At 41.4% G+C, this 21,363-nt stretch overlaps 1 protein-coding gene across 1 annotated transcript; it reads left to right on the top strand.

The window, feature by feature from the left end:
• The first annotated feature begins 6,848 nt into the window (after positions 1–6,848).
• On the top strand, positions 6,849–21,363 carry LOC146380483 (uncharacterized). Its single transcript, XM_084939576.1, has 17 exons — positions 6,849–7,001; positions 9,303–9,409; positions 9,538–9,677; positions 9,885–10,042; positions 11,263–11,421; positions 13,091–13,520; positions 14,684–14,782; positions 15,326–15,416; positions 16,801–17,024; positions 17,112–17,354; positions 17,476–17,574; positions 17,693–17,886; positions 17,981–18,155; positions 18,264–18,420; positions 18,508–18,661; positions 19,361–19,472; positions 19,562–21,363. The coding sequence occupies exons 1-17, from the start codon at positions 6,981–6,983 to the stop codon at positions 19,735–19,737; spliced, it is 2,739 nt and encodes a 912-aa protein (XP_084795702.1). The 5' UTR covers positions 6,849–6,980; the 3' UTR covers positions 19,738–21,363.

Genomic DNA, 21,363 nt, shown 5'->3' with positions numbered 1-21,363 from the left:
AAAAATTAAGCTGCTGCCAGTTAAACTATTTCCAAATGGTATTGGTATTTTCTGCATTCATAATTCCATCAGTTTTGACAAAATTCTCCAACACCGCTTGCTAAAATGCAACCCAAACCATGACAAAACCTCCACCGTGTTTTACAGATGCTGTTCATCTGCTGCAGATAGTTTTCATTTTATATTTCCTCACAAGAGCATGGTAAGTTTTCAGCTTATAGTTCTTCAGACATCAGTTTCTTTGTGCAAATATATGATTTTATGTCTGTCAAGCTGAGTTACCTTCAACAAATCTCTCATATCACATGTCGTTTATAAAGAAATATATCTGAACAACACTGCAGTGGGTTCATATTTCGCATTACTCATTGCTGGCAGCAGAAGTGGACTGCCTTGTCTTTCCTTTGTATACCAGCAGAACCTCAGGGGCTACCTCAGCCCACCTTGCTGTTCCCTGCCATCACCTGACTGCACACCTGAGCCACTTGTATGCCCTTGCATACTAATTATTAGTCACATTGTTTGATGACAGTGTAATTTCTGCAATTTTATTGAAATATGCACATATATGTGTACATGCAGGTCTACTTTAAATATATGTCTAGCTTTACCCAATATCTAAGAATTGTATAATAATCTAAATGTCTTCATATGCATGTGAAGAAAGAATATATTATGAAGGCTGTATAAGCTGTATGCCCTTTATCTAAAGGTCTTCCTTCTTCTTTCACACACATTAACCCTACCTGTCGCATTACGGTCTGCTGCAACTTTATGAATATCTTATCTCGCTTAATCACATTGTTATCTGTTCCTGTGTCACTCACTGTTGCTGTATTACTTGTCCACAGCAGTCCTGCAAAAGCATTAAAGAAAGAGTCTTTATATTAATTTTAAGTGTAGAGTAATATGAGTAATTAAATCCTACCTTTTTTTTCTTTTTTTTTTTACAGTGCTTTTTAATCAGAAGAAACACAATGATACAAGCGCATTGTGTTATTTTATTTTATTGTTTGTATCTTCTCAGTTGATCAGATAATTGGATAATCAGACCATCGGGCTTATTTATGATTAATAAATTGTTTATGCCCATCAAATTTTGTATTTGTCTACTAATAATGCGTGACATCTGAAAATCAGTGTATAAAGTCTATGGCCACATCACATAGAGTAAGTGTGACCCCTGCTGACAGCTTACTGCTAATGAACTCTGAAGTTACACCTGTTGTGTTTAAGCATTATAATATATGTAGTGAATGAATACCCACTTCATTGAGACAAAAAGAGATTAAACATAGTTTAATTGTCCCAAAATGTGGAAATTATTGTCTCACAGTAAGCAAAATAAAGCGGAATAGCTCACTTACACAATAAGACAAAATAAATAAATAAGGGGGTTTTTTTCAAACAAAAAATCAAAAATGTGTCACGGTTCTGGGTCAGTTTGACCCAGTATTTTGAGTTGTTATGTTTTGGTGTGTTTTTTGCATTTTGGATTCTTTTCTTATTATGATGATAATGATGATTATGACTCTATGTTTCAGTTATTCTTGTTTAGGGATTAGTTCGTAGGTTTTTGTGTTCTCATGTTTATTGCAGGTTTAGTTCAGTGTCTAGTCTGTCTCTCAGTGTCGTGTCTGCGTCTTTGTTTAGTGGTGTCTTGTTTCCTGTTTTACTCTGAAGGTTCATGTTCCTGTCTTATGTCAGTGTTTCTAGCTTTGTTCCCCCTGTCTCATTAGGTCTTATTCCTCCCAGCTGTGTTCCCCTTCTGTCTCTAATTCCTTGATGACTCCCTCAGTGTATTTAAGCCCAGTGTGTCTTTGTGTCAGTGTCAGATCGTCTGTTATCCTCACCTCATATTGTCGTAGTGTCCCTTATTGTGACGCTGTGTTTCATAGCCTGCTTAGTTATTCTGTGTTTATAGTTTTTCCATAGTTCCTTCACAGAGTGTCTTAGCCTTTTTAGGCTACACAGTGTTCTCTGTCTTCTTAGTTTTCCCAGTTTCAGTGTTCCCTAGTGTTTTTGTCATGCCTTCAGCCACAATAAAGGCTTGCCTTATTTTGGAAACCTAGTTCTGTCTCCACCGTGTCTGCTCTTGGGTCTACCTCATTCTTCACACCGGCGCACCCTGCCGTGACAAAATGTAGTTTTTATTACACAGTTAAGTTCAATAAAGACATGAAAACAAGTGAAATAAAATAAAAGAGCTCAATGAATTAAAATCTGGCACTGACAAAAAGACAGGAGCTTGAGCTGGGGGAGCAGATGATGTTAAGATTCTCACTGGGAGAGACCAGAACGGACAAGATTAGTAATGACTATATCAGAGGGACAGCTCACATTTGGAGATAAAGTTGGAGATGCAAGGTTGAGATGGTTTGGATGTGTGCAGAGCAGGGACAGTGGCTATATTAGATGGAAGATGTTAGATGTTGGAGCTGTCAGGCAAGAGATAAACAGGAAGACCTCAGAAAACGTTCATGGATGTAATGAAGAAGGACCTGTAGAGGGTTGGTGTGACAGTGGAGGATGTTAGGGTGAGATGGAGGCAGATGGTACCCTGTGGCGACCTGTAAAAGAAGCAGAAAGAGGAATAATGAATAAAAAGATAAATATGATAGAATGAAAATCAGCATCAATAAAAATCTAAACAAAATCTTCTTGCTTAATACAAAACAAACATCACATCAGTAGGGCTCTTTTGTGGCGTGAAGCCATGGTGCCGCTTGCTGATCATCATCTCTCTTCTTAATCTAGCTTCAGCAACTCTTTCCCACGTCTTCATGGCTCATCAGCTTTATCCCTCTGTAGTTACTACAGCTCTGCACCGGTGCTCTTGAAATCAGAACCAGAACAACTTTTTCTCTATTCCTGATTGAAGTTTGTGTTAAACAGTGTGGTTAAAAAGTGCACTGCCCTCTCTCCCAGACATCTCCATACCTCCACAGATATCTCACCTGGACCAGATGCCTTTCCACGCTTCACCCTCTTCATAGCTGCCCCACTTCTTCTGTACTAATCCTCTGCACTCCCTGATTCACTGTTACTATCTCACAGCACACAAAACATGAAATACATACATACAGAACATAACAAATACAAAATAGTTCAATAAGGTCAAGATTGCACAAAAATGGAGACAGTTAAGTAGGAAAAATAAATAAAGTAAAATAAATAAAAGAGCCCAGTGAATACAAACTAAATATTACATTATAAACTTTATTTTATTTACATTATAAACATTATAAACTAAATATTATATTATAAACTTTATTGTTGTTTTGCAAATCTTCACTCATTTTGAATTTGATGCCTGCAACACGTTCCAAAAAAGCTGGGACAGGTGCAGCAAAAGACTGGGAAAGTTGAGGAATGATCAAAAAACGGTTAACTGGAAACAGATGTTTGTCATGACTGGGTATAAAAGGAGCATCCCTAAAAGGCATCATTTTGTAAAGGATATTACCATGTGGGCTCAGGTATACTTCAGAAAAACTATTGTTAGTTAACACAGTTTGTCCCTACATCTACAAGTGCAAGTTAAAACTCTACCATGCAAAACGAAAGCCATATATCAACTCCAGATACGGCCCAGAAATGTCACCGGCTTCTCTGGGCCTGAGCTCATCTCAGATGGACTGACGCCAAGTGGAAAAGTGTGCTGTGGTCTGACGAGTCCACTTTTTCAAATTGCTTTTGGAAATCATGAACTTTGTGTCCTCTAGGCCAAAAAGGAAAAGGATCATGCGGATTGTTGTCAGCACAAAGTTCAAAAGCCAGAATCTGTGGCACACCCCATCATATATGGGGGTGTGTTAGTGCCCATGACATTGGTAACTTGCACGTCTGTGAAGGCACCATTAATGCTGAGAAGTACATAGAGGTTTTGGAGCAACATATGCTGCCATCCAAGTGACATCTTTTTCAGGGACGTCCCTGCTTAAGCCACATTCTGCATGTGTCACAACAGCGTGACTTTGTAGTAAAAGAGTGCGGGTACTAGAATGGCCTACCTGTAGTCCAGACCTTTCTCCCATTGAAAATGTGCGGCGCATTGTGAAGCACAAAATACCACAACGGAGATCCCGAGACTGTTGAGCAAATGAAGTTGTACATTAAGCAAGAATGTGGAAGAATTTCACCTACACAGCTTCAATAATTAGTGTCCTCAGTTCGCAAACACTTATTGAGTGTTGTTAAAAGGAAAGGTGCTATAACACAGTGATAAACATGCCCCAGTACCAGCTTTTTTGGAACCTATTGCAGGCATTAAATTCAAAATGAGTGAAGATTTGCAAAACAACAATAAAGTTTATCAGTTTGAACATTTGATATCTCGTCTTTGAAGTGCATTTAATTGAAAATAGGTTGAAAATGACTTGCAAATCATTGTATTCTGTTTTTATTTACGTTTTACACAACATCTCAACCTTATTGGAATTGGGGTTGTATGATAAGGAGCACCATTAATAAAAATCTAAACAAAATAAATAGAGATATTGTGGTATGAAATAGCAAAGATTTTCTGGTACACCTGTAAAATGATGTATACCAGATCTTAGGTACACCTACAATCTCAGTTTAATGCGGTTTATTATAAATGTATATTAACTAATGTTACTAGGCCTGTATACTCAAGGTATTGTGCTAGACTACATTATCAAATACCATCAATAGCATATAACACATCATAGACCTTTGACGTTAATACCAATCTACTTTAAAATAAGCATTTTTATTCTATCAGTAGATAAACAATAGATGAAAACAATATTTCTAAGATTTTCAAAGGGTAGAATTATCTGCTGGATGCAGCTCATAAAGTGTACCTAATAAATTGCAATTTCTTTTTTATTATATTATTTTAGTTGCTTCAGGAAGGTGAACGCGCGCAAAGCTACTGGTCCGGACGGGATTCCCGGCCGCGTCCTCAAGTCATGCGCGGATCAGCTGGCTGGAGTGTTTACACACATCTTCAACCTTTCCCTCTCTCTGTCTGTAGTCCCAGCCTGCTTCAAAATGGCCACCATCGTCCCAGTACCCAAATCCTCCACCATCTCCTCATTGAACGACTGGCGACCTGTAGCCCTGACCCCCATCATGAGCAAATGCTTCGAGAAGCTGATCAGGGACGTTTGCTCTTCACTACCCGACTCACTGGACCCTCTACAATTTGCATACTGCCACAACAGGTCCACTGATGATGCCATAGCCCTGACACTACACACTGCCCTGTCACACCTGGAGAAGAGAGACACGTATGTGAGAATGCTGTTTGTAGATTACAGCTCAGCATTCAACACCATCGTTCCCTCGAAGCTGGACAGGAAACTGCAGGATCTAGGACTGAGCAGCTCCCTCTGCAGCTGGATCCTTAGCTTCCTGTCTGACAGACGCCAAGTGGTCAGACTGGGCAGCATCACCTCATCCCCCGTCATAATGAACACTGGTGCTCCACAGGGGTGTGTACTGAGCCCTCTCCTGTACTCACTCTACACCTACGACTGCACGGCCACTAGCAACTCCAACATCATTGTGAAGTTTGCAGACGACACTACAGTGGTGGGTCTTATCACCAATGGTGATGAGACGGCCTACAGGGAGGAGGTCAGCGCCCTGACCCACTGGTGTCAAGACAACCATCTCACCCTCAACGTCGCAAAGACAAAGGAGTTGATAGTGGACTTCCGGAGGTGCAGAGAAGTACAAACCCCCATCACCATCAACGACGCTGCTGTGGAGAGAGTGAGCAGCTTCCGGTTCCTTGGTGTACATCTGGCTGAGGATCTTACGTGGTCAGTACACATAAACAAAACAGTGAAGAAGGCGCAACAGCGCCTCTTCTTTCTCAGGAGACTGAAAAGATTTGGCATGAGCCCCCGTATCCTCAGGACCTTCTATCGCTGTGCCATTGAGAGCATCCTCACTGGATGCATCACCACCTGGTATGGCAACAGCACCGCTTACAACTGCAAAGCTCTCCAGAGAGTAGTGCGGTGTTCTGAACGGATAATTGGAGGTGAGCTTCCCTCCCTCCAAGACATCTACAGGAAGCGGTGTCTGAGGAAAGCGGGGAGGATCATCAAGGACTCCAGTCACCCCAGCCATAAACTGTTCAGACTACTTCCATCAGGAAGGAGGTTCTGCAGGATCCGGTCCCGTACCAGCAGACTGAGAGACAGCTTTTTCCACCAGGCCATCAGACTGCTGAACACTTCATAGACACCTCAGCTTCACTACTGGAACTTCAACATTATGCACTCCACACTGTATATAAATGCCACTTGTTTTGCACATGTCCAACTACCAACCTCTGTATATTTTATATATTTTATTTTATTGTTTACTCTATTTAATTTGTAAAATATGTATACACACACACACACACACACACACACACGTAGAAAAACATATTTAGTATACACATCCAGTAATGCATACACTCTTATATTGTACATATATTTATTACTCTCAGATTTAGCCATTCTTATATTTTGCTTGTTTTATGTTATTGTATTTTTGCACAACTCTGTTGCTTGTGAAGCTCGCACACAAGAATTTCACTCGCATGTACTGTACCAGTGTAGCTGCACGTGTGACGTGACAATAAAAGTGATTTGATTTGATTTTAGATAATAAGTCATAAAGTAAGCGTGACCTATCTGTCATGCTGTTATTATTGCCAAACTACATAAATGTTCACAGACTATAGAAGCTGCACACATGTGGCCATAGTTGATGAGGGTTATTGATAAGGCTGCTTGGGTTCAGTCTCTGTAGTTCATTGATCAGTTTATTGTGGACACGCAGGGGAAAACCCTCCACTATCCTATGTGCTGATAGGCTCTTGCTGTGAGTGGGGGAGGTCGTTGCAGCTAGCATACACAGAGGCTCTCCAAACACACCCGAGGAAGTCTATAAAGTTGCAAATGAGCATCACTTTCACTTTGATTTCTGCACGGGAACCTTGAAACAACGCCATGAGTTCCTCTAACCCTGCGGTAAGCTCGAAATTATCTACTAGCTTCCGACACATCACCCTGTGTAGCACCAAAATATCAGCCTGCTAGCCCGTTCAGCTAACGGTTAGCTCATGCTAACGCTGTTGTTGACAGACCTCCAAATACCAACATACTTAGCATTAGCTCTGGGCTAAGCTTGCTAGCTGCTGTTTTAAGTTTAAATTTGCAGTTTCGATTGTGAGTCGGTGTCTTTCACTCGGACATGGAATAAAATTTCCTACTGTAAACTTTGCGAACTAATGTTTAACTCAGAATTGGAGGGTTTAAAGGTGAAACAGATAATAAATAATTATGGAAATTATCCTTGTGAGTTGCAGCCCACACTGCAACACAGACAATGGTACTGATGTATAATGTTTGTACGCGTTAGGTTTACCGACAACAATTTAATAACACTATAACACCCACTTCTAGGGCCCTTATTTGGGACATATGGTAAAGTTTTTACGGTTTTATTATGCTATCAAAGACGAATGAGAAGAGTAGCTCTATTTTAGTATTGAAACCGTTTATAAGGGCTGCATTAGGCAATAAAATATGATCACTTCTTAGCATTATGGGAATGCCAATATAACAGGTAATTACTAGTTTGCATAGCTGATATTGTTATGGAGTAAATGGTTAATATTTCATCTGCAAATTTACTGTAACTGTTTTTTTTCTCAAACATTGTGTGTCCAAAGCACACCAAAGGGCAAACCTTAAGGCACGCATGCATTCGTATACGCAGGAAGTTCTCTTGATGTCTTCTGCAGTGTCATCAGTTCTTCTTTTTAGTTGCACTGGACTTTACCTCCTTGCTGTCAATCAGACTTTTTATTCTACAGTGATACAATAAATTTAACGCTCATTCATGGGTTTTTGGGCCGACATGCATTAATGCACACGATTTGGGAACTACCAGTGATCTGCAAACACTAAAGCCGCCTTTGGTTAACTTAATCAGTATTATTAAACCACTGAAGAAGAAAAATACTGGCTATTGTACCTTTATTTATGTTCGTCTTTGTTCAGTTCCGTTTTATTTATATAGCACCAGTACACAGCAACAGATGCTTTATAGTGTAGGGATATTAGAAAGACACCCAGCAATCAGATGACCATCTGTGAGTAAGCACTTGGCAATAGTGGTAAGGAAAATCCCTATTTAATAGGAAAAAAACAGTTGAAACTAGGCTCAGGGAGGGGCAGCCTTGTGCCATTACCAGTTGGGGGTGAGGGGAATAAGAAACAGGACAAAACTATAGGAGAGAGTAGAGTTTAATAATTACTAATGATTAAATGCAGTAGTGGTGTGTAAAAATACAGGGAGATGAGTGAAGAAGAGATGCACAGTGCACCATGGGAATCCCCAAGCAGCTAGAGCCTATTACAGCATAACTAAGGGATGATTCGAGGTCACCTGATCCAGCCCACACACTAACCTTTATCAAAAAGGGAAGTCGTAAGCCTAATCTTAAAAGTAGAGAGGGTGTCTGTCTCCTGAATCAAAACTAGGAGCTGGCTCCACAGAAGAGGGGCCTGAAAACTGAAGGCTCGGCCTCCCATTTGACTTTTAGAAACTCTAGGAACCACAAGTAAACCAGCAGTCTGAGAATGAACTTCTCTGTTAGGACAGTGAGGTACTATTAGGTCTTTAAGATAAGATGGGGCCCTGATTATTTAAAACCTTGTATGTGAAGAGAAGGGTTTTCAGTTCACTTCTAGGTTTAACAGCTAATATGGGAGAAATGTGCTCCCTCTTTCTAGTCCCTGTTAGTACTCTCGCGTCAGCATTTTGGATCAACTGAAGGCTTTTCAGGGAGCTTTTAGAGCTAACTTATAATAATGAATTACAAAAGTTGAACCTAGAAGTAATTAATGCATCAACTGACTTTATTGTTCTCTCAGTTTATGCCAAATAGAACATAAGAGCGTAATTTTTAGCTCCTCTGAACACTTACGCTGCCCAAACCTGATGTGACCCAGCTAAACGCCATGTTTTTTTCCATACCTGATATCAGCTGGTTCAATATATGGCTATATTTGTGTATGGTTAATCATACATCACAAATGTATGAGCCACAAATGGCTAATAGCATGCACATTATATACCAATAAAACACTAATAAAATGAGAGAGACCATATTAAATCACTTTTTACACGTCCTTTCACACATGACGACATTATGAGTGAGATAAACAGTATCTTAGTAGCCATTGTTTGAGCAGTGACCGATAAGGAGGGAAAACAGCCAAAAAAAGCCGCTTTGTCAGCATTTGTTTGATCCTTTCTTGCAGACTATCGGGGAGTTATTCCTCGTCCTTAGCGAGATGGGATTCACAGAAGAGCAGATACAAGCGGCTATGCAGGCGGGGCATTTTTCTGTGGCTGAGGCAGCTGATTGGTGAGTAATCAGCCCTCTGTTTTTTGTTTTTTTTTAAATCTGTGAAGCTAGCTAGCTATGATCTTTCTGTATAATAGACCACTTCTTTCAGCCACTTACATCTGTGTCTCGCTCTTGCATGTTGAAAGGCTTGTACAGGGTCAATACCTGCGACACACATTGGTCCCGCAGCCTTCACAGCCAGCTGGGACAGCTTTTTCTGCATTCAACCCACCCAAAGAGGCAGCACACGCTTCAGAGTCTCGCACATCTCCCACTGACAGCAGAGGTAATACCCCACTCCAAGCTATATAAAAACAGTTTCTTACTGTTGTTACTGCTCTTAATCCATCGGTTGGACTTCGAGTAAAGTTTTCTTTTATTATAATATCCTAAAATTGATGATTGTAATCATCCATTTAAGTATAACTTAAGGAATTGGATAGTTTAGTGTGCAGCATTATCTCATCAGATTTTCTTTTTCTGTCTTCAACAGCGGGTCCTTCATTGGTGCTAAGGTCACCGCAATCATGCTCCCAGGACCCACCACCGCCAGTCGAGTCGCGGATCAAATCAGACAAAAGTGACTTTGAGGAGAAAGAGAGACAACGCGTCGCTCAGGAAGTCAGAGCAGAGAGAAGGCAGAAGAAACAGGTGAGCATTGCTGAAAAGACTTCTGGTGCTTAAGCTATCTGACTGGCAGTTGTCTTATTATCCCACAAGGAAGAAAGTCAAGTGTTCGGCAGATTTATAATAATGGCTTAAGCTTTAGCTCAATCCCTGTAGCTCTCATTTCACTTTTATGCTCACTGCTTACCCTATCGCATGGCGGCGTGTGACAAATTTGACGTCACATGTGCTGGGGTGTGCCTCCATGCTGGTGTTGCTTTGACCAGTTGTGCATATCTTAATTTGTATAACCTGTCACATTGTAGCTCTGCCAACGTAGAATGTGATGCTCATTTGCATCGAGTGTACGATTAAACAAACATCGGTAATTGATCATCTGCACCTTTTATTGTCCACCTCTGCCTCCTTTTTTTCATCTTGTCTATGTTTAGATATTTTTCCTGCTGTTTTTGTCTTTTCTGTTGTTTTATGTTTTTTACTTGAGCCATATTTCTTGTTGGCATTTGCCACCTTACTAACCTACTGCAGCACGTCTGTTTTTTCCCATCACTCCTGAGGAAACACTTTGGAAAGGTGCTTTTCTCAAACATTGTTGTTTCAGTTTTTTCAGCTGGAAATTCCCCTGCTTTTGCTTTAGATGTGCCGCCTCTGTTTTTTGAAGATCACTACTTCCTCCTTTACATCTTGAAGTTAATGTGTTTCCAGATAAAGACAAAAGGGAGTGTGGAGGTATGTGAATAAGCAGATAGTAATACAAGCCTGTGGATTAAGAATGAGTCTCATTCACTGACGTTACACGTGGTGGTAAGAACAAAACTGGCCTGTGGGCACATTTCATAAAATGGTAAATTTGCCAGTGCACTTATTTTTTTGGAGCTTTTCACATATTAGTGAATGAGGCCAATTGCATCTCACTTTACATGCGGTCCAGAAACTTTGTTTGGGTGCTGCTGGCGCTGGCTGAACACTACACGGGGAAGTATGCTGCTCTATGAGCTAGAATAGGAGCGTCCATACATTTTTCTCTGGGTGCACATTTAAAAAAACAGATGTGTACTACAGTGTGGTTGAACTGAAGCATGATGGTCACTGTGGGGAGTAAAAGAGGTGTCACGTGCTCAAGCTGAGTTTGTTGTTGTTGTTGTTTTTTGTAAACATGAATAATACATTTGAAAATTAATATTTGAGTATAGACCTCCTGTTTTATTGTTCTTAGAACATTTTGTGTTCTTCTGCATTCGCAGGAGCGCGAGTTGGTGCTGAAGCGGATCGCTGAGGATCGGAGGAGCCTGCAGGATAAGAAACAGACCAATGCTGCTGCAGACGCGTCTCCTCCCAGCAGTGAAGGGCAGACGCTTGGAGGAAAGATTCAGACAAATGTGGACAACAACTGCATTCTCATGGTGGGCCTGTGAAGAACCTTAATCATGATCGATTCAGAATTTTAGTTTTCAGTTTAGTCTTAGTCATTTTGCAGAGTGTATTATATTCTTTTATTTTACTTTTTATTGTTTGAAAATGTTTAATTGAAGTATACTACTTATTTGTTTCAGTGTCAGTTCAAAGATGGTGTTACAATACAAACAAACCACTTGTGAAGGCAGTTATTCTTTGCACAAAGGCCTTTGTTGTGATGACAGCTTCAAGACACAAACTAGTTGGATGCATCGCTGAGGTTTGATTTTGGCCCGTTCTTCCAAATGAACAGTTGTCAAATCCTGAAGGTTCTGTGGGCCTCTTCTATGAACTCTGACCTTAAGTTCTTTTCATATATTTTCAACTGGATTTAGGTCAGGTGATTGGCTGGGTCATTCTAGCAGCTTTATTTTCTTTCTCTCAAACCAACTGAGAGTTTCCTTGGCTGTGTTTAGGATCTTTGACTTGCTGTCCACTCTCGTTTCATTTTTGTCATCCCGGTAGATGGCAGCTGAGTTTTATCAAGAATGTCTCAGTACATTTTTCCATTCATATGTCCTCCAATTATATGAAGCCCCCCCCAGTACCGTATACTGAAAAAAAGCCCCACACCATGATGAACCCACCTCCAAACTTCACTGTTGGTATGGTGTTTTTGTGGTGATATGCAGTGCCTTTGACCTCCAAACATGGTGTGCACCATGGCATCCTGTTTAATAGGCTTGTCTAAATGTTGTTCAGCAACATGTTTTTTCTTCAGCAATGGAGTCTTGCTTGGTGAGTGTGCATACAGGCCATGGTTGAGCGCATTACTTTTCTTTGAAACAACTGTACCTGTCTCTTCTACCACTTTCTGTAGCTCACCACAAGTGGTCCTTGGCTCATACGCGACACTTCTGATAACTCTTTTCAGTTGTCTGTCTGAAATCTTGGATGGAGCACATGGTCAGGGGTTGTTTATGGTGAAATGATGTACATTCTACTTCCAGATTATGGCCCCAACAGTGCTCACTGGAACCTTCAGTAGTTTAGAAATTCTGCTGCAACTAATGCCTTCAGTATGGTTTGCTAAGTTGTTGAGAGAGCTCATTTACCCATCATGAGATGTTTCTTGTGTGACACGTTGGTGATGAGACACCTTTTTTTTAGGCCATCAGTTGGAACTGAACCAGCTGATATTAATTTGCACTGAGTGTCAGGATTGCTTTCTAAATACTGACGGATTTCAGGTGGCGTCATGACTTTACTGATTTTTGCACGTCCCTTTCGTCATGTGTTTTTTCCCTGTGTCATTTCTCTATTACGCATAACTTAGTTTATGGACATCTATGGTTTAATTTCTTTGCATGTGTGGATTGGATGGGTTGTAACTGATATCTGGTGAGAACTTCATGGCAATAGTGCCTTTATAAATACATTTACCTAGAAAACTGGTGATGTGTTCAGTACTTATTTTACCTGCTGTATGAGTTAATACTAATATGTTAATGTGTTGAAAGCGTGACATTATATTGGCAAAAACTAAAAATATTTCCTCTTTCTATATATATTTTTTTTTCATTTTGATTCAGTTTTTAAGGACACAGTATCGTTTCTAGTTTTAGAAATGAAGTTGACTGTAATAACCTTGTCATGTATATTTGTGTTTTGCTGCAGATTCGACTGCCGTCTGGTGAGTCCATGCGTGAGCGCTTCCCAGCTGATGCCCCTCTGCGCAGCGTTGTGGAGCACATCAGCGGACGTCACCCCTCCCTACCCTCCTTTTCTCTCCTTCAGGGTTTCCCACGGAAGCGCTTTGGGGAGGCTGAGCTTGCCTGTTCCCTCCGCTCTCTCGGCCTCACGCCTAACGCTGCACTGTGTATTCAGACCACTCCTCCAGAGACGCCTCAGGAAACAAGTCCAGCAGGCCACAGTGCTGAGCCGCCTCCTTGTGTTGCGCCTCCTCAGCCTCCTCCTGGCCAGGACATGGTGGGAGATCAGGTCCCTGTTATACCGCCTCCACTACCTAACCAGCTGTGGGAAGAGGCAGTGAATTATGCAGGGATTCCTGGAGTTCCTCCTTTACGGCGTGGATCCCATGACTGGGGTAAGTATGATTTACTTTATTTAAACCTAATATAAAAAGCAAGTAGAGATTTGCTGTTTTCCAAACTTTTTTATTGAACGGTTTACTAAATGTTGGGACTTTTCATGATGATGTTAGAATCCTACAGGACTACAGTCACAACCATTACTTGCAGTAACATTTACGCTTTTCTTGGCAAATCATGTTTAAAAGGTTAGTTTGTCAGATAAATAACAAAGCAGTGAGTCTCTCATCCAGCTACACGATCGGTGGAGTCTTTGTTCGCCTCTGCAACCTCGGTGTGTGGTTAGAACGACCCTAAAGTTTGTAGTGGACGTTCAGAGAGGAGTGACGTAATTGTCCTGCTCTTAGTCAGTGGAGTCCATCTGTGGAAGCAGCTGGCTGGGACCGTCGAAATGGTCGAACGAGGGGATTGTCCACCATGCATTTATCTTGTCCCATGGACAGATTTAATTATTACACATAATTGACAAATATACTTTCACAGATTTTTCCCGCCACATGTATAGTGTTCCGAAGGTACATGCTCATATTAAACATTTAAAATAATGAAGTCAGTAAATGTACAAGTATGAGGTAAAAGTTCATTTATTTATTTTCTTGGATCAGGTCTGAGTCAGCTAGAGGGGATTTCCTTATATGGCCATTATCTGTGCTCTAAGCCAATCCACCTGCTCCCTTTGACTTGTATTACAACTACTCTGTTTGACAGATTTTTCTACCTCTATTGTGCTGTATGATGTCTGAGAGAGGGCATATACTTAGTATTACTTCAGATGCACAGCTTTGACTGTGAACACGGAAGTCCCACCCACCTGCTGTTGGCTGGGAGGGGCAGGCAATCAGTTGGTTTAAAGAACCTTAAAGGAGCTAAAACTGCTTAAGAGTGGGTGAACTGAGGGGGCTGCACGAGGCCCAGGATAGGTCGTCGTGCAAGTAGAGTTCGAAAATAAAAGTAAGGAGTATGAAAAAGAGTATAATAGGTCACGTTTAATACACTTGGGTGGCCTGATCAGATGACATTGTATATCAGCCAATGGGATTCTTTTGTAACATCGCACCTCTTCATGGTTGTTTGGGCTCAGTTATTTGATCAGCTGAATGTGTTAAATGTTACTTAAATGGCTGTGGAGTCATTGGATGACATTCTGGGGGTTCAACAGGTCAAGGCCAGAGATTGGTTCCTGGTGATGCTGAAGATCCTCCCATAGATGTTGATATGGACCAAGAAGGAGAGGAAGAACCGCTTCACATGCCGAACGGTACTGCTCCAGAGTGTGGATACTTCATCCCTCCTTTGATCTATATTTTTCTTGCTTCTCTCCTCCCCCTGTTCCTCTATTACTGTTTCCATATGTTTCCATTATTCATCCGCTGTGAGCTTTTTGCACACACGTCAGAAACAGCTGACCCTGGCCTCTTCCTTTGAGCTTGATTTTTTTACTGTTACACTTTATAGTGGCCTAGTGTACAGATTGGCCGGCTAATGTGTGTCACGCTGTAAGAGAGATTAGTATTAGAAAATATGTAGGTTAATTCCCCTTTCTGTCAAACATACAGCACACAAGTCAGAACTGCTGAGTTTACTAAGAACCTACAGGTGGGGTCAGCCAATCAGTGTGTGGTTGTGGTATTGTATTCTGAATGTGAGCCAGACACAGAGAAGAGCTAGTTCAAGGAGAATCAGAGATGTTAATCAGAGGTGTGTGGTATAAAGTTTTTTTTCTCAGCATCTGTAGCTTCAGCTCAGTGGCATTAGAGTATTTTTGGATGGATTACAGTTTTCGTTTGTGTAACTTTCACAGGAATGCCCAGGCTGCCTTTCTTTCCAGAGAACAGGATGCGAGGAGGATTTGAGCCCTGGCAGCGCTGGCCAGGGCAAGGAAATCGACTCAGGCGAGTGTTTAAATAGAATGGCACTAGAATGGTATTATAGGACCAAGGACTACGATCATACTGCTTTGTAATACAAAATAGTGTTAGGGGCCACATTAGGAGAATTTATTTTTTTTTAAATTTTGCTTTTTGAAAGAAATGCTGTGTTGAGAATCTTTTTAAGCTAGAAAGACATTATCTTTCTTTTAGGACCCAAAATCCAGTGTGATATGAAATAATATTAGTTAATAATACAGTTATAAACTCACTATTACTTGGTGAACAGAGTGAGATGACCTTACTCTTGAAATTTACACTCCATTCTCAAATGACTGTTTCAAAATATTATTTTTATTAATGTGGCCCTAACACACATTACACACATTAATCGTGCAATCTGAAGTGTTTTGGAAGTAGATGCATTTAATTAGTTTGAAAGTGCATGCACACTTCACCACTCCAACTTCTGTTGCATCCAGAATGATCCGTTTTATAATGACACCCTGTTAACAAAAGAAAAAAAAAGATGAATATTATCTTGGAGCTCCAGCTCAATCTAAGTGTCTGGGTATAGTCTGAAAGAAACTCTTTACTGTTGTGGAGATAGGGAAGGATGCTTTAAAGCTTCTACCAACATTTTGAAAAGATAAAGTTTGTATGAGCTGCACAGCAGGAAGAAAAGAGCCAGAGAGAAAAGTGGATACAGAAAATAATATGTGAGAATCAGCAAGAAAAATGGATGCTTATAGTCAGCATGTCTCATTGTGCAGCAGTGGTCAGTAATAAGCTAACCATCCATTAGTTTTGGTTTTTAAAAACAATCTAAGTTAAGCTAAAGCATTTTGACTGTATGCATCTTATACAAAAGTAAATGTGGATATTTCAGCTCATCAGAGCCTTTCCACTTACTGTTTATTCCATTGCACAGAAATACAGCAGGGGGTGCTCTGGAGATTATCTTAAATGAATAAAATTTAATGCAGCTAAATGGCTAAAACAGTTATTTACACGTGCTTCTAAGCCCCATATTATTTCAGATTTTACAAACAAAATATCAGTGATATTTCCTTTCTGATGTTCAAATACAGCAAAACTTACGCCCTTTAGATTTTCTTATAAAGACGTCCATTTTTCTCATAAAACACGAGTGTTTGCTAATAAATGCTGAGCAGTCAGCACACTGCTTGCATGGGGTCCATTTTCAAACAATAACCACACGTTAAAAATTCTAACTATAGCAGAAACATGTATGTATAAGAAACAGCTGGTTGTGATGGTCAGACGTGACTGGTCTCAGGAAGCTGCAGCTGGGAATTTGCTGCTGCCGCTTCATGCTCACTACGGGTTGCTTTATCTGTATATTAAAATACAACATGTGGACACAACTTGTGTTTGTGTGTCTCAGAGAGGGCCCAGAAGAGGAAGCGGCAGACCCTGAGAATGCAGGAGGGCCGCTGGCGCCCGCAGCTGCAGGTCAGGCTGCTGTTGAGCGTCTTCAACGAGCCGCACAGCAAGAAGACCGCCACGCCAACCAAGGACAGCCATCACCCCCTAAAAGACCCTTCAGAGCACCCAGCGTGCCCTCACTATGTGCCTTGGCTATCCGCGCAACGGTCCACCTCATGACTGGTAAGAGTCACAAAACTTCACAGAACTGTGCCTCACAGCTTTGTTTGCTCGCTGTTGTTTGCTCACTCTTGACTCTGTGTCTCAAAGCTCCCAGCATGCAGTACAGCAGCAGTCTAGCAGGTCTGACCCCAGAGCTAGCAGAGCTTCTGCTCAACCACATGTCTCATGAGAGGCTGCTACATCCACGCACCCTGGAGCTGTTCTTCGGCTGCCCGATCCAGAAGTTTGTCTTAAACAGCTACCCGTACTCCACCAATGAGCTCCTACGGCAGTTGCGGGCCTTCACTGCCCTGAAGCACCTGAGTTTAGTCAACTCACCTCTCATCACTGGTAAATCATTTTATATCTGGTAGTTTTTAGGCTTTTTATCAATTTAGTTGTCAAATTTCTGCAAAGTCTGCTCTTCAGTTTGTCCCTATCTTTGTATTTATTTATTTATTTTTATTCCCAGACTCTGGCCTGTGTATCCTGTCCACCCTGGTCAAACTCCAGTACCTCAATCTGGCCTCCTGTAGTAAGCTGACTGACTCCTGCCTGCAGCATATCACAGGTTGGACACACAAACATCACTGTTGACAACATTTACAAAACTGGATCTCAGAATAAGCTGTTCTTATTTAAGTAGTTTTATTCAACATACATATTTTCCTTCTGCTGATGCCTTTAAGGTTTGAAGAACTTGTGTTTCCTGTCCCTGGACCAGACCAAAGTGACAGATGCTGGGATGGTACTGTACCTCCAGTCAGTGCCGTCCTGCCTCTCTCAGCTAAGCCTGAACCAGACAGCAGTGACTGAAACCACACTAGCTGTGCTCCCCACTTCTGTGCCACAGCTGCGACTTCTCAGCATCAAACAGACTAAAGTACTTTATCTCTGTTAGCAAGGTCTATTCAGCTGGTGACACTGCTCTGATCTTCAGTGATATTTACTCACCTTGCTGTGCGTTTTTCTTCCAGGTTAAGGATTTGACGGCTCTAGCAGCGATGTCCAGCCTGCAGACCCTCAACCTGGATGGGACAGGTGTGACTGAGGCATCTCTGGAGCACCTTGCTACCCACCCTGCCCTGACTTCCCTCACTTTGGTGGGAATCCCTGTAGCAGATGGCAGTCATGCCCTTCAGATCATCTCAGGTTTGTAGAGCATAAAGCAAAAGAATTAAAAGAATGAGGGTAGGCATGGAGTGAGCCTGCAGTATCAAAGTCTGTGGTGAATCTGTGAGGTGTCTACTTTACTTCTAGGTCTGAAGTTGACTCGCATCACCCTCCCTGGACGCCACTCTGTGACAGACAGCGGGCTGTCATTCCTCTCCGGACTGACTCTGCTCTCAGAGCTGGACCTGACAGACTACACACAGGTTACAGACCAGGGAGTCAGCCACCTCTCCACCTTGACCAGGTCCTTCCCACACTCACTGACGCCATCATATCAGGTGTTTCCTTGCGATTAAAATGCTGACAGGAGTTTTGTATTTACTTTGTGTAGATTGAAGAAGCTGTCACTTAGCAACACTCAGGTGACAGATGCAGGGCTTCCCTCCCTGCGATGCATGCAGGAGCTGCAGGAGCTCTGTTTGGATCGGACTGCAGTCACCAGCCGAGGAGTTGCCGACCTCATAACCTGTCTGCCGCACCTTCAGGTGACTATCCCAATAAGTACTATCCAGGTGTTGCTTTATCCTTGTGCGAGTGCAAGTGTAAATAGTAGCCCTGTGATAGATTGGTGACTTGTGCCCTGTGACAACTAGGATAGACTGACTCTGAATTAGATAAAGAGAATGGATTTACAAAATAGACTTAATATTTTATTTAGTGTGACTTAAAATGAGTGTCTGATCTCATAAACTTACCAGGTAGGTGATTGTTGAGGTCAAGTCAGAGAGCTGTTTTGTTTCCTTTTGTAACCACAATTATGATCATCTGGTGGGCATTAAAAAAACAGGCATTTCTGAACTGGATTCACTCTTCAAACACAGAAGCTACATCTGTCTTTATACTGTCTATGATTGAATGTGACATCGATCTATGGTACATACATGTTTGATTAAATTAAACCATGTTAGTAAAGTCTGTGTGTCTGATCATCGATGTAATTCTCATTTCACAGTTTTTCACCCAAGCTGTCTGACCAGATAACCTGCTTATTTTATACTAGCTGGGCTACAATTTATTATTTTAGCATCACAGTTAAACTCTTTTGCAGAATGAAATCGATCATGGGGCATTCAGAGTAGGCCTAAATCAAAATGTAAAGACCAGTTTATGTTATTTTATGTTGATAAAAAATATTTGATGCAGAGGTTTTAATATTTTGCTATTTTTCTGCTATTTTTTTCCAGGTGTTGGGGTTAGCCAGCACTCAGGTGGGGGACAACGTGGTGAGGAAAGGTCTGATCCGCTGCAGTCAGCTTGTTAAACTTAATCTCAGCCGCACACGGATTACAGATCACGGTAACGTCCAGCTCTAAGGTGGTCTTTGATCTAATAGTTTTGTTTGCTAAGATGAACAGACCCAGTGTATGTTGTTCTCTTCCTTTCAGGTCTAAAGTTCCTGAAACAAATCCACCTGGCTCAGGTGAACCTGGACGGGACCGGGGTGAGTCTGATGGGAATTGCTAGTCTCCTCTCCTGCACCAACATCAACAGTATTCGGGCCAGTAACACTCGCATCCTTTCCCCTGACGACGTCTCAGACGAGGAGTTGGAAGCCCAGTGAGCATCACGAGTTTCGGCTGCCCCCAGCCCCTCTTTAAGCCCCTCTGAGATGCTGCCTCCAGGATCATCTGGGCAAAGCATAATTGATGAAACACTCCTCCTACTTGCACTGTTTCAACCGCAGCTAGTGCCACTAATCTGTCAATCATGCGCGCTGAGTTGAAACCTTAAACAGGAGCGTTGTGTTCAACCGCGGTTTTTTCTAACATTTACATATACAGAATTAATCACTATTTAATACTCTGCAGCCCCAAACGCCACCTGAAAAACTTTATAGCTTTATGCACAGCTTTACAGGTTGGAGCAACCTGTGTTTCTCCAGGGGCCTGTACTACGAAGCAGCTGCAACATACCCCCGGAGATCTTTTCCTTATCTGGCTTCACTTTGCGCCAGCAGTCAGGCTAAATGATCACAAGAAGGTGGTTGTTAACTGGAGAAGTCCACCCAGGATGTGTCTGTCTCGACATAAGCACGTTCACGTGGCTGTGAAATATGGATGGGTGTCCTGGCAGCAGAGTGACATGTTTTATGTAGATGGTAAAAATGTAATGCTAGAAGAATGTGAAGGAAGGAAAACAACCACACAGCGACTCCAGCCAAAGCAACACTACTATATTACTGTAGTTTAGTCCCTCTTAACCCAGGATGGAAAAAAATGGCTGTAAGTTATTAAACTTTTTAGTATTATAGCTCTGTCAGGTAAGGCCTGCATCATGTCACCCCAGTAAGAAGGAAGCACCTTTGTAACCCTGAAGCTTCGCATTACAGACATCAGGTTGGAGCCAAGTGGCAGAAATATACTTTATGCTGGGAATGTACAACAGCATGCGATGACTAACAGACTTTATCTAAGGTATTAAATGAGAATCTAAACAACAAATAGCCAGTTAAACCAAACACGGTTCAAATGTTTTAGAGGGACATGAAGGCAGATAAATGTCTTCCACTGATTATCTGCGTTGAAATTAACTTTGAAGCTGTATTCAAGTCATACTGGCTGTACCAGTAGAAGTAATTGAGTTTTTTTTTTTTTTAGCTTGACCGTTTGAAAGTAGTATTTGTATTGTTAGTTGTGATTAGGCAAGAGTTTAATAAAAATGAGCCACCATACAGTGTAGAATACTGGAATTAGCCTAAAAATTGGATGGCTAAATTTGATGTGAACGCAGCTTTTTAAGCTAAAAACAAAAAAAAAACAACCCACATTTAAAAAGGTAAAAACATTTAAGAAGTCATGGTTTTTATAACTCAGCCTGCATGGATGTTAGCTCTCATCACCTGAAACTAGTTATTTTAGCTGCATCCTGGTGATGCACTGACCTCAGCTTTCTTTTATAAGTAGCCCTCTTATCAATTATGCCAATGTTTTGGGGTGTTTTTTTTGGAAAATTTAGCCATTTTCTGCTACATCAGTGAGCCTCATTCAGTGTAGTGTAATGGCTGTAATATAACATATCTATGCAGCCATGGGGCTCACTCAGGACCCAAAGCAACTTTAAACCCTTCCAAGCTTTTTTCCCCCGTTTACAGATATGTGAGATAGTTTATTTTCCTTAAAAGCTTTTGATTTTTTTGGATACAAACACTGTATTCGTTACAATTAACAATAAAGTCTTCTCAAATGAA

Source organism: Perissodus microlepis, chromosome 9 (assembly GCF_051167445.1).
Source record: "Perissodus microlepis isolate ML-2025 ecotype Zambia chromosome 9, ASM5116744v1, whole genome shotgun sequence".
NCBI lineage: Eukaryota > Metazoa > Chordata > Actinopteri > Cichliformes > Cichlidae > Perissodus > Perissodus microlepis.
Note: the sequence above shows the minus strand (reverse complement) of the source record. Positions and strands in the feature narration are given on the sequence as shown.